This window comes from Leptopilina heterotoma, unplaced genomic scaffold (genome assembly GCF_015476425.1).
Source record: "Leptopilina heterotoma isolate Lh14 unplaced genomic scaffold, ASM1547642v1 Lhet_338, whole genome shotgun sequence".
Classification (NCBI taxonomy): domain Eukaryota; kingdom Metazoa; phylum Arthropoda; class Insecta; order Hymenoptera; family Figitidae; genus Leptopilina; species Leptopilina heterotoma.
This window is the reverse complement of record NW_025111026.1, coordinates 277,146-289,865: the sequence shown is the minus strand read 5'-3', so window position 1 is coordinate 289,865 and position 12,720 is coordinate 277,146. Positions and strand designations below refer to the sequence as shown.

The 12,720-nt window shown below is 27.7% G+C and overlaps 1 protein-coding gene across 1 annotated transcript; it reads right to left on the bottom strand.

The window, feature by feature from the left end:
• Positions 1–543: 543 nt before the first annotated feature.
• On the bottom strand, positions 544–2,262 carry LOC122505065 (putative uncharacterized protein DDB_G0271606). Its single transcript, XM_043616486.1, has 2 exons — positions 2,212–2,262; positions 544–1,341 (listed from the first exon to the last, which is right to left on the bottom strand). The coding sequence occupies exons 1-2, from the start codon at positions 2,260–2,262 to the stop codon at positions 544–546; spliced, it is 849 nt and encodes a 282-aa protein (XP_043472421.1).
• Positions 2,263–12,720: the final 10,458 nt, after the last annotated feature.

Sequence of the window (12,720 nt, the reverse complement as noted above, 5' to 3'; positions counted from 1 at the left end):
GTATTTGTGGAACAAAACTCTAGACGTGTGGTTGGGTGATGAGATAGGGTTGTTGAGGAAGTTGCTGTTGATATATGGCTGGAAATATAGATGGAGCTAATGTAACGGGTTGATATTGTTGGCTGAAGGAAGTTCCTTGGATCTGCTGTCCCTGATGATATTTTCGCTTTTTGTGCTGAAATTTTCAAATCTTTTTATACACACATTTAAACCTATAAACGAAATATACATTTTTTTGAAATTTGAATTTTACATGAGAAAAAAATTTGTTTAAATTATTAAGAGGAAGAGATTGAAATTAAGTTATCCAATGTCTTGGAAATATACGTGAATGTCCTAAGAATATCTCAGAAATAGTCTAATTTCTGGATACGACTAGAATGTCTGTTGGATATCCGAAAATATCCTTTTATGTTAGAGTTTATATTTAGGATATCCTGCGTACATCCTAGGATAACCAGAAATTTGGATAGCATAATTTCAATTTCTCTAATTCCATTTACAATAAATATAAATCGCATAGTATCTTACTTGATTCGGTTTTTAAAGCTGCTTTTCTTTTTTATTCTGACATAGTAGTTCTGGGTCAATTTCGTTTTCCTGATTTTCATAATTTTCTTTTTTTGTTTTTTGTTGTTGAGGTGGTTGTAATTGTTTTTGTAATGTTGAAAGTTTGTTTGTGTACTCTTGCAAGAATTTGGAGTGCTGTTCCACGAGTTCTTGCAAGTGTGTGTTTTGTAAGTTTAATTCGTGTAATTCCTTGTAATTTGGGTGTGATTGTAAATTGTCTTGTTCTTGTTGATCTACTTCTTTTTCTCTTTCTTGTAATTGTTCTTGTAGTTTTTCGATTTTCTGCTGCTGCTTATGAATTGATTGTTGTTTTTGTTTAATTTCTTGTTCTTGATCCTGAAGTTGTCGTTGTTTATGTTTAATTTGTTGATTTTGTTCCTGAAGGTTTCTTATATTACCATTTAATACACATTCTTTTTCGCCTATTTTCATCTCTCTTTTATTCAAATCCGATTCGCGATCATCCATTTCTCTTTGTCTCTCGACTAAAATCTGCTGTCTCTCTTTAAAATCTCTTTCTTTTTGTTCCAAAAATTGCATTTTTTGTTTTAGATCCTGTTGTTGCTGTTGAAAATCTTGATGTTGTTGTTGTTGGAGTTGTAGTTGTAATTGTTGTTGTTGATTTATTTGTTCCTCTTGTGATTGTTGACCAAATAGTTGTTGCGCAGTTTGTTGAGAATTTAATTGTTGCTCTGTTTTTTTATCTTCCAATTTTTCAGAGTTGTTAAAATCCTGAAAGTGTTGAATAGTGCCATCTGCTGCTTTTGACAACTAAAAAATTAATACAAAATTAATTAAATATTGTCAACTAAAAATCACAGTAAATCGTAAGGTACTCAGTCAGTCAGTTAGTCAGTTAGTTAGTCAGTTATTCAGTTAGTCAGTAAGTCAGTTAGTCAGTTAGTCAATTAGTCAGACAGTTAGTTAGTGAGCTAGTCAGTTAGTCAGTTAATTAGTTAGTGAGCTAGTCAGTCAGGTAGTCAACTAGTCAGTCAGTTAGTTAGTCAGTTAGTCATTTAGTCATCTAGTCAGTCAGTTAGTCAGTTAGTGAGCTAGTCAGTTAGTTAGTCAGTTATTCAGTTAGTCAGTAAGTCAGTAAGTCAGTTAATCAATTAGTCAGTCAGTTAGTGAAATAGTCAGTTAGTCAGTTAGTTATTTAGTTAGTCAGTTAGTTAGTGAGCTAGTCAGTTAGTTAGTCAGTTAGTTAGTAAGCTAGTCAGTCAGTTAGTCAGTTAGTCAATTAGTCAGTTATTCAGGTAATCAATTATTCAGTCAGTCAGTTACTCATCTACTCAGTCAAGTTAATCAGTTAGTTAGTGAGCTAGTCAGTTAGTCTGTCAGTCTGTCAGTTAGTTAGTCAGTTAGGTATTCAGTTAGTCAGTCAGCCAGTTAGTCATTTAGTAATTAAGTTAGTTAGTTAGTTAGTTAATCAGTTAGTCAGTTAGTAATTTATTCATTTAGTCAGTTAGTCAGTTAACTTAGTAACTATCTTATTATTGTCTTTGTTGAAACTAAATTTGGCGTATTTTGGAAAATCGTTGTCTTCGTTTTAATTAAATGTAAAATTTTAGTCATTGTAAAGAATGGATTATTTTTATCTATATTGTTGTTTTAAAATTCATCCTAATATCAATTTTTTACCTTTATTTTCATCGGATCTATTTTTTTCTTATCCACAGCTTCTGAAGGCATTTTTGAAATTCGGATGATTGGATTAACCTAAATAGATGAAGCAATGTTGTGGAAACAATTTTTTAAAAAATTGATTTTGTTCTTGTGACGCATATTTTTTTAATTATTTAGTGCATAAATTATGTAGTTTAACTACATTTGATTTTAAAAATTAGCAAAATACATGAAAATAAAGGATATTTATGTTTAAAGTATTTGACAGTTAAAATAATTTGTTTGTTCTAATTTTACCACTTTCTCTGAATTCTTGTTTCCTGTCCCGATTACTCTTTTTCCTTGTGAATCTATCACTGTAATTATTCTTCCTCTACTGCTTTTTTTTCAACTGGTTTCATTTTTTAATAATGAATCTGCATAATATGGACGTCAATGACAGATAATTATTTTAGAAACAATATGAAGGCAAAAGAATATTATCGTTTATATATTTTTTATTTTGTTCTCTGACTTATACCTTTTATGGTAAATATAACTAAATGACAATCAAATATATATTCAGATTGTTAAAAAAAACTATGTCGAAAGAGAAAGAAATTTTAGAATTAAAACGAAACATAGAGAAAGAATTTAATAAGGGGAAGCAATTTGAAAAAGACATAAATGCCTTAAAAGGTAAAAGATAATTAATTATTAATTTTATATTGTTGTGTCCGTAAATTAATATTCTTACCAGTTGTGATGTCATTAACCTAAATTTTTAAAATTTTTTCTATTGACGATTCTTAATAATAAATTTTTTTAAGCATTTCTTCTATTTTTTATTGTCTTATATATATTTCAATAAAGCCTCTTTAAATTTAAACTTTTACCATTTGAAATTACTTTATTTAAGAATAAAATGTTAATTAAATGAATCAATTAATTAAAATAAAAATAATCTACTGTCAAGATTAATTGTAGAAAAAATAAAAATAAATTGTATTTTTTCAAGTAATTTTTTTAATTTAATTTGGACCTCCTTCTCTATCTTGATTAGCTCTGATCAGAATTTGTTGCATATACATTTATTCATAAAGTATTAAGATCATTTATAGAAAATTATTTTTTAGCTGGGAAACGGAGAATTAGATTGAAATGTAAAAGGAAGGGAAAGAATGAAAGAGAAAGAGAAAAGGAAGAAAAGATGAAGAAGGATGAAACTTGGAATAAAGGAGAAAAACAAGAAAAGGAGAATTTAGATAAAGGTATATTTTTATTTTATTGTTTTATTTTATATTTTGATTCAAAAGAGTCAATACCCATATAATTAATAACAAAAAATCATTTTATAATTTTTATTCCAGTTCTTATGCAGAAGTTCTTAATATGCTGAAATATTAAATACTGCAAAATTTTATTTTTTATGATTACATACATTAAGTACTATTTTTATAGATGGAAGACAGAGAAGGAATTTGCAGAAAGAAAATAAAACAGGAGCGATTCATTTTAATTTTTATTTAAATAATAAAGAGTTATTGGAAGATATAAATAAAAGTTGATAATATTTTTCAAACTATTGAGTTTTTTATATTTCAAATTTAATTAATTAAGTCAATTAATTAATTCCAAGTCAGATTTTAGTTAACCTTTTAAATTCAGTCTAGCACATTTTTTCGAATGTTAGATTATATTATATTTGTCTTTCTTTTTTAATTTTTATGTTTTTTTTCTCTTTTCGATTATTCGAGCATAATCGATTGAAATTGGTTTCTATTTATTTTGTTTCTTGGTTGCACTAAAAAATTTTACTTAAAAAATTAATAATGTCATCAGTCGAAAAAGAAATCGCTGAATTAAAAAAGTCGTTAGAGGAGGAAAAGAAGAGAAACGAAAGTTTAGAAGAAGAACTAAAATCATTGAAGGACGATAGTGAGTTAAATATTAATTTCTGAATTTTTATACATTTACCATTAGTTGTCATAACCTTTTTTGACCAAACGAAATTTCTTACTGCTTTTATTTCATAGTGATATAATTTTTATGCAAATATGTTTAATAATTTTTTTAATTTGTATTTAATTTCTCTTTTATAAAACTGCTTTTTACAAATCATTAAAACTATTATTCTCGTAGGTTTGAGGATGGACACAGATGATGAGTCATTCAAGGCTAATGCTTTAAATGGAAAAAGGAAAATTTATTATAACAGAAGTTACAAGTAAAGGTGGAATAATTAGAATAAGGGAGGAAGAAGAGGTGGTGGAGGAGGAGGAGGATTTAATTTTTATGTTAATTTAAATTAAAAAAAATTAAAAATTATTATCAGAGTTTGAAAATTCATCGCCATATCTTATTAAATATATATCATGGTGTAAAATATTGAATTTAAATATAATTGGTTTTGTTTCTCTGAATAATTTTGTTTAGTAATAAATCATTGCTTTTATTTACAAGTAACTTAAAATAATTTTTTTAAAATCTAAAGCAACGAATTCAATATCGACGCTACAACTTTCCTTTAAAAATTTACATTTCAAAAAAAGTTTATTTTTAATTTATATTTCTTGCGTTATTTATTCTACTTAAAAACAGTTTGACACTCCTTATTAATAAAAGATTTTAACCAAATTTTGAGAACAATGTATATAAAAAACTGAAATCTATTTACGCATAATTACATATTAATTATATTAAATTAAAAATTATTTTAAGAATATATTTCAGAAATATTTATTTAAATTTTTAAAGAACTTTATGAAGTATACTGCATTGAAAATGTTTACGTCTTTTCGTGATTGTTTATTTGACGTTTTAAATTGAACTTCTATTTTGCGGTTATAGAAAAATTAATTTATTATAAGAACAATTTTATTAAATTGTGCTGAAATCTAATTAAAGCAATTAAATTTAAAAATGGAATTAAGACACATCGAAAATATGAGTAGTCAAAGAAAATACAAAAGGAAAGGACATTATCAGACTTCAGGCAGAAGACTATCCAGTAAATATTCAGCGCGCATGCTGTAAGAAATGATTTTAAAATGTTAGATTTAACAAATCGCACATTATAAAATTTTTTTATTATTCTTAAAAACTGTTTAAATACTTTAGAAATAATTTTTTATTAATTTTAATTATTTAGAAGTACTTTATTGTAATTTGTAATCTTCATTATCTACTTATTTTTTCTTGAAACCAAGATTTAAAGCAGAATGTTCATGTAGTAGAATTCAAAAAATTATAGTTTCAATATAAAAAATTTTAGATTTTACAAAATTATTTTTTTCAAAAAATTTTATAAATAAGTTGTTTTTTTGTACATAAAAAATGTGTTTAATTAAAGGTAACGATTTACTCTTTTCTAATAGCAGAGTTTAAAATTAAACCACAATTTCTGTTTACTATAATTTTATATATAAAAATAAAAATTTCAAACTATTAAAGTAGACTTGGGTGAGATCAACATTTATCTCTTATTTTCGTATTTTACAATTTATAAATTTCATCTTCCGTCAAGCTTAATTGTAGAATTTTTGGGGTCTCTGAATAAGATTTTGACGTCAAAATATTGCAATTCAGAATTATTTATTTATCTAATTCATTCATTATTCTTTAATTGAAAGAACTTAGAAATATACAATAAAAATGGAGATATTTTATGATAAATGATTTATGAGAAAAATAATATCGTAGTATGTCAAGAATTGTAAACTGTAAACAAAAGGTTCTAAATTAGATCTGATTTTTGGTATTAAAGTAGAACCAAATGACGATTTAGTGCCAAAATTGGTACTAAATTAGTACCTTTCTTTTTATAGTGTGTGATACGATAATTTCACTATGCTATTTGGTAAAAGTTTAGATGGTAAAAAGTTTATTTTAATTTTACTTCTAGATATAGCTACAAAAATTGACTCATTTGATGAAAAATCCCTTTTTTAAGTTCATATGTTATATTATATTACTAGCTGTCGTACCAGTCTTCGACGGGTTTTAGTTTCTCCTAATATAAAGCAGAATGTTTACTAACCGCGCGGGAAAACCGAGAAATAGCCGGGAATTTAATTTGACCGAATAAAACAGGAATAAGCTGGTAATTTTATGCCAAACCGGGCATTTTCTTACCAAATTAAAAAAGTTTTATTATATTTACTAGTTTTTAAGAAATCCCTTTTTAATTTAATTTTTATTTATGTAATATTTATTTAAACAGACCCGAGTTAAAATTTACTTTGTTAAAAAAGATTCTAAATTACAGCTGATTTCGGTATTAAAAATAAAACAAATTACGATTTAGTATCAAAATTAGTACTAAATTTGTACCTTTTTTTATAGTGATAATCCCTACTCACAGCCTACAATAATTATAGGTTTTATTTAGGTTTTGACAGTCGTAACCTAGGGTCTAATTGCGATACAATTAGTTACAATTAGGCTCATGATTTGTCGGTTAAGGATTTAATCAGTGATTAACTTTTAATCGTTGTTGGTGAAACCGGCCCTTAGACTCTACTTTGACTTCAAAAATTGGAGGAAATTTAGGATTAATTTTTAATAAATGAAGTACTACAAACGCATAAAGTACTAGAAATTGACAAATACTGTTCTCTGAATTTGAATTAGTTAAAAATAACTAATTTTATAGTAAAATGTTAGTCACTGATTCAAATAGTAATATTTTCGTAATGAAATAGTAAATGGTACACTGAGAGACCTTTGGGACTATAGCGGAACAACGTATGTGACAGCAGCTCCACTATGGTTTTGGTGCGCTACGGTACAATTTTGGGCGCGTGACAGTCCAAAATTTTAGTAAACAGCTCACCGAAGTAGTAGGGATGCCGCCTTTGGTTTGCAGCTGAATAACTTTTAGACTGTCACGCGCCCAAAATTATACCGCAGCAACCCAAAAGTATAGTCCTGTAGCGTTCCTCCAAAATGGTCAGTAGCAGCCTATCGAAAGTCTGCTGCTGACCCAAAGGACTTTCAGTGTAGCTAATTATTATTTTTTCCCAGTAAAATTAAATTTTGACTTTTTCGCGGTTGGTAGGCACACTGCTAAATGTATTAGTAGAAACTAAAACCCATCGAAAGCCGGTACCACAACTACTTTCATATATAAATAAATAAAATTAAAATCATTTAGCTATTTGTCAATCATATGATTCACTGAATGAATTAGTCATTATATTCATTGCTTTATATAGACGTTTGAAAAAAACCATAGAAAAAAGAGAAATTTTGGATCAATTTCAAAAACACAACACTATTAACGGAGGACATATGTTTCAACCGTATGATGAAAATGAATTTGTTGAAGAAGACGTTGTCAATGAAGAGGAACGAGAAATAAGGGAAGTAGAAATAGTAGGGGAGGATGTAGACCAAACAATTAATGAATATGAATGCGAAGATTATGAATTTGATGAATTTGGTTATGATGATACATCATTAGACAATACTTGCAGTTCAAAACAGTCAGATTATTTAACTCATTTAGAAAGTGAAGAAATTTTTGAAGATCAAAATAAATTTGATTGTAAATACTCATCTATTGAAGTACGGAATACAGATGGGATATGTTACAGTACCGTCCGAAATTGTCAGTCCACCCATTTTTAAAGGAATGAAAAAAAATTTTTAACATAAAATTCATGAAAACTAAAATTTTTTTTGGGTTATATATAGAAACACGATAAAATTCTGAAAAGAATAAGACCTCACGGAAGTCATTTGGCCAAAATTTGTAGAAGATATTCTTAAAAATCGTCATTTTCAATGTTTTGCAAAAATTTGAATAACTTTTAAAGTAATGAACGCTTTTTAATAATCTTAGGCTTATTTTAAAGGTCATTTTCTACGGAATAAGAATTACTTAAAGGCATTTACCTGTAATTTTTTACTTGGAATAAGCATGACGTCAAAGTTGGACAAAAAAATAGGAAAAATTTGAAATAATATTATTAAAAGAAAAATAATTTTTGAAATTCAAACATATTTTTTTATTAAATTTTCTTGAAAAATCTACACCATATCATGTTTTATATATGTTCTAGAATAGTTTTTAGTACAAAAAATTTATTTCAAATTTTTCCAATTTTTTTGTCCAACTTTGACGTTATGCTTATTCCAAATAAAAAATTACAGGTTAATGCCTATAAGTAATTCTTATTCCGTAGAAAATGACCTTTAAAATAAGCCTAAGATTATTAAAAAGCGTTCATTATTTTAGAAGTTATTCAAATTTTTGTAAAACATTGAAAATGACGATTTTTAAGAATATCTTCTACAAATTTTGGCCAAATGACTTCTATGAGGTCTTATTCTTTTCAAAATTTTATCGTCTTTTAAAATATAAACCAAAAAAATTTTGAGTTATCATAAATTTTATGTTAAAAATTTTTTTTCATTCCTTCAAAAATGGATGGACTGACAATTTTGGCCGGTACTGTATATGGCAAGCCCTACTGGCATCTGATAATAAAGAAAATCATGTAGATGAATGTGCTGCACCACGTTGGGAAATAGCAAACACGTATCAAAGGGGAATCAAAACAGTAGTTAATATGAAGTGCGAAAATTGTAAAGGGTTTAATTATTTAATAATAACAATTAAATCACACGAAGAAAACAAATTATTAGATCCAAATTATAAATTCGTCTTGGGCTGTATGGCTACTGGCATTGGTTATTCCAATATAGAAGAATTTCATGCTGCACAGGAAATACCAACCATGAGTGATAAAACTTTTAGAAAGTATCAAGAGCAAGTGGCATTAGATGCAATAGAAATTTCCAAAGATTGTATGAAAGAATCCGCCGAAAAAGAAAGAGAAATAGCTATAAAGAAAGGTCATGTAGTAAATGGAGTTCCATATATAACAGTGATTACGGATGCATCATGGGCAAAACGTAGTATGGGAGGAAGATATGACTCTCTAGGTGCTTGTGCTGTCGTAATTGGTTATGAAACTGGCGAAATTATAGATTGTATAGTAAAAATGAAAGCATGTGCAACCTGTGATATTGCTGCAAGAGAAGGTAGAGAAGCCACAGGGCACATTTGCTTTAAAAACTTTGATAGGAATAAAAGTTCGGGTTCTATGGAGCAAGAGGGAATTACAGAATCTTTTAATAATAGTTATGAAAAATATGGATTGATTTATAAATTCTTGATTGGTGACGGAGATAGTAGCGTTATTGCTAATATACATATTCACAATCCATACAAAAAGTTTGGAGTAAGAGTAAAAAAAATTGAATGTAGTAATCATCTATATCGTAATTTGTGCAAAAAATTAGAAATCATTACTGTAACTCCTAATGAAAATACAAGGACAGCGCGAGCTATTTTAAAGAAGACAATTTTGAAAATTCGAGCAGAAATAAAAGCAGCAGCTACAAGAAGAAGAGAAGACACATCTCTGGATATTAAAAACAAGCTAGACTTGCTGTTTGAAGATATAATGAATATTCCGAGTCATGTTTTTGGACAGCATAAGGATTGTTGCAGATTAGATTGGCCATGTGATATAAATCCGGATGATAATGAAGAAACTATATCAATCTTAGTTGCGAGCGGAATTTACGAACAAATAAGAAAATTACTTCGAGATTCAAGTAAAAATGTCGAAAGCTTGTTATACAATGTGACAAACAATCGTTGCGAATGGTTCAATAATTTAATTTGTAAAACCATTGGTGGCAAACGAATTGATTTTACAGAAAGTAGTTCTTATCCAGGTCGATGTGCTCTTGCAATTTTACAAAATACAAATAAAGGAGCTTTGTCTACTCTATATAAAGGTCTTAACGAACCAATTCCAGAAATATTATCGAAAATGGAAAAAAGAAGACAGCTTCAAGTGGAACGAAATAGAACTTATGATTATAGACCTCGCAATATACCAAGTCACGACCAAGCAACTGATAAAGATTACGGATCAAGTGCCCAAAGACCTGATGTTTCTGAAGAAACTATGAAAACCCTGATAAAGGAATTAGAAAAAACTCAGAAAACAAATCAGCAAAACAGAAAAGATATTTTCTTTCAAACTGTAGATCAAGCTGAATCTGGTTATTGGCTGCAACTTCGGGAAGATATGCTTACTGCTTCCAATTTTGGTAAAGTTTGTAGACGTCAAAATGGTACTTTGTCTGGTAACTTAGTAAAAGAAATTTTGTATTGGGTACCAAAGCGCGGTAGAGTTTTAGAAGCTCTTGAGTATGGAAAGAACAATGAAAAATTAGCTATTTACGATTTATCACAGATTTTAAAATTAAAAATAAATAGAAGCGGTTTTATTATTGATGAAGAGATAGAATTTCTAGGAGCATCTCCTGATGGTTACATCCAAGCAAGTTTATCCAATTTAGAAATATCTTCAGAACAAGTGATGAATCTGGATCTTTTGAAGGAACATCAGCTTTCAGAAACAGGAATAATCATTGAAGTAAAATGCCCCATAACTGCAAAAGATGCTAAAACTGAAAATGAATTACTACAAGTTCCTGCTGTTAAAAAAATTTTTGACCGAAATAATGCTAATATGATTAATAAAAATCATCGATATTATTATCAAGTTCAAGGAGCACTTCACATTAGTAAATGTAATTCCTGCATTTTTTGCGTTTGGACTCCATATACACTGAAATACGTTGTAGTCATACGTGATGACACATTTTGGAAACTGAAAATGGAAGAAAAATTGAAGAAATTTTACATTGATTGCTTACGACCAGAAATTTTAGATAGTCGAGAAAAAAGGAGTTATAAAGTTCGAGAACCGGATTATATTGTAGAAGCTCATGAAAAGAAACTATCTAATAAGAGTAATAATTCTAAAAAATTTGAAACAGAGATTAATTCGGAAATTAAAGATTTTCGTAATAAAAGTAAAAAATATGAAAGTCAGAGTCAAGAATACGAAGAAAAAAATAATGACCAAAGTGTCAATTTCAGATCAGATTATAATTTTGAAAAAGCGGATGAAAGCGATGATTGTAATATTATTCCTGATGATACAGAAACAGAGGGTTATTCAGAAATTGAAGATTTTTTCGAGGAAAATAAGAAATATGAAAATGAGAGACAAGAATGCCAAAAAAAGAATAATAATCACAGTATTGATTTTGTACAAGATTTTATTTTTGAAAAAGCTAATGAAAGCGATGATTATGATATTGTTCTTGATGATATAGAAACAGAAGATTATTCGAAAATTAAAGAGTTTGTTGATGAAAGTAAAAAATATGTAAATGAGAGTCAAGAATGCGAAAAAGAGAATGATAATCAAATTGCTCATTTTGGACAAGACTATTACTCTGAAGAAGCGGATGAGAGCTATAATTATGACATTATTGATGATGACTTGATGATTTTAAAATTTTCAACAGGTAATCGAAAAGTTCGAAATATACTTGACTGTTTTCCTTCAGAGGATTATAAGAAGATAATTGAAAATGAAAAATTAAATGAAATCTGTATGGATAAATTTATTGAGATCTTAAGAAATGAATCTCATTTTAATGCACTCAGCGTACAATATATATTATTTACTGATTTAGTAAAACCATTTGAAAAAAAAATCCATTTAATCAAGATCTTCAAATCATTGGTGGAGGAATATCAGACCACTGGAGATGTATTTTTTATGATGGAGACAAATTACACATTTTTGATAGTCTTGGACCAACAAAATTTAAACAGTTGGCCGAAGATGAAAAAAAATTTATTAAAAACAGGTACCCTACAGTCATTTAAAAAGGACATTGTTTCAGGCAAAGTAACAAAACAACCTGACTTAAAGATTTGCGGTGTTTACGCAATTGCGTTTGCTGTTTCAATTGTTCTGAAAGAAAACCCCTATGAAATAAGTTATTCTACTGACATAAACCGTATGCGACAACACCTTTTACGCATAATTGAATTTAAAAAAATAATTACTTTTCCAAGAAAAGAAATAAATTAAATATAAATATTGAAAACTATTCATATCTATTGACAAATTCAATGAAGAGTTATTCAACAGCTGATAACTCAAGTTGATTAATTCATTAATATCCTAAATCCAGTTGAGTATTTCACTGATGTTTTAAATCCAGTTGAGTAATTCACTGGTGTTTTAAATCCAGTTGAGTATTTCACTGGTGTTTTAAATCCAGTTGAGTAATTCACTGGTATTTTAAATCCAGTTGAGTAATTCACTGGTGTCTTAAATCCAGTTGAGTAATTCACTGGTGCCTTAAATCTAGTTCGTTCATTTAAAAAAGATAGAGTCGATATAAATGTAAGTATGAAAGTAATTATATAATTAAGGAAATTAAAAAATTAAAATTCTATAAATTAATTACTTAAAAAACCATTTCATTAATAACATTTTTGAAATTTATGATATAGTTAAACTTAAAATTTTTTTAAAATAAAATTTTTTTTAGTTTATTAGAAAAAAAGACAAAGAAAAAAGTATTTACAAAAACAAGCATTATTTTATTGACATGAAATATAACAATGTCTGATATTGAAGTAAATTTTCT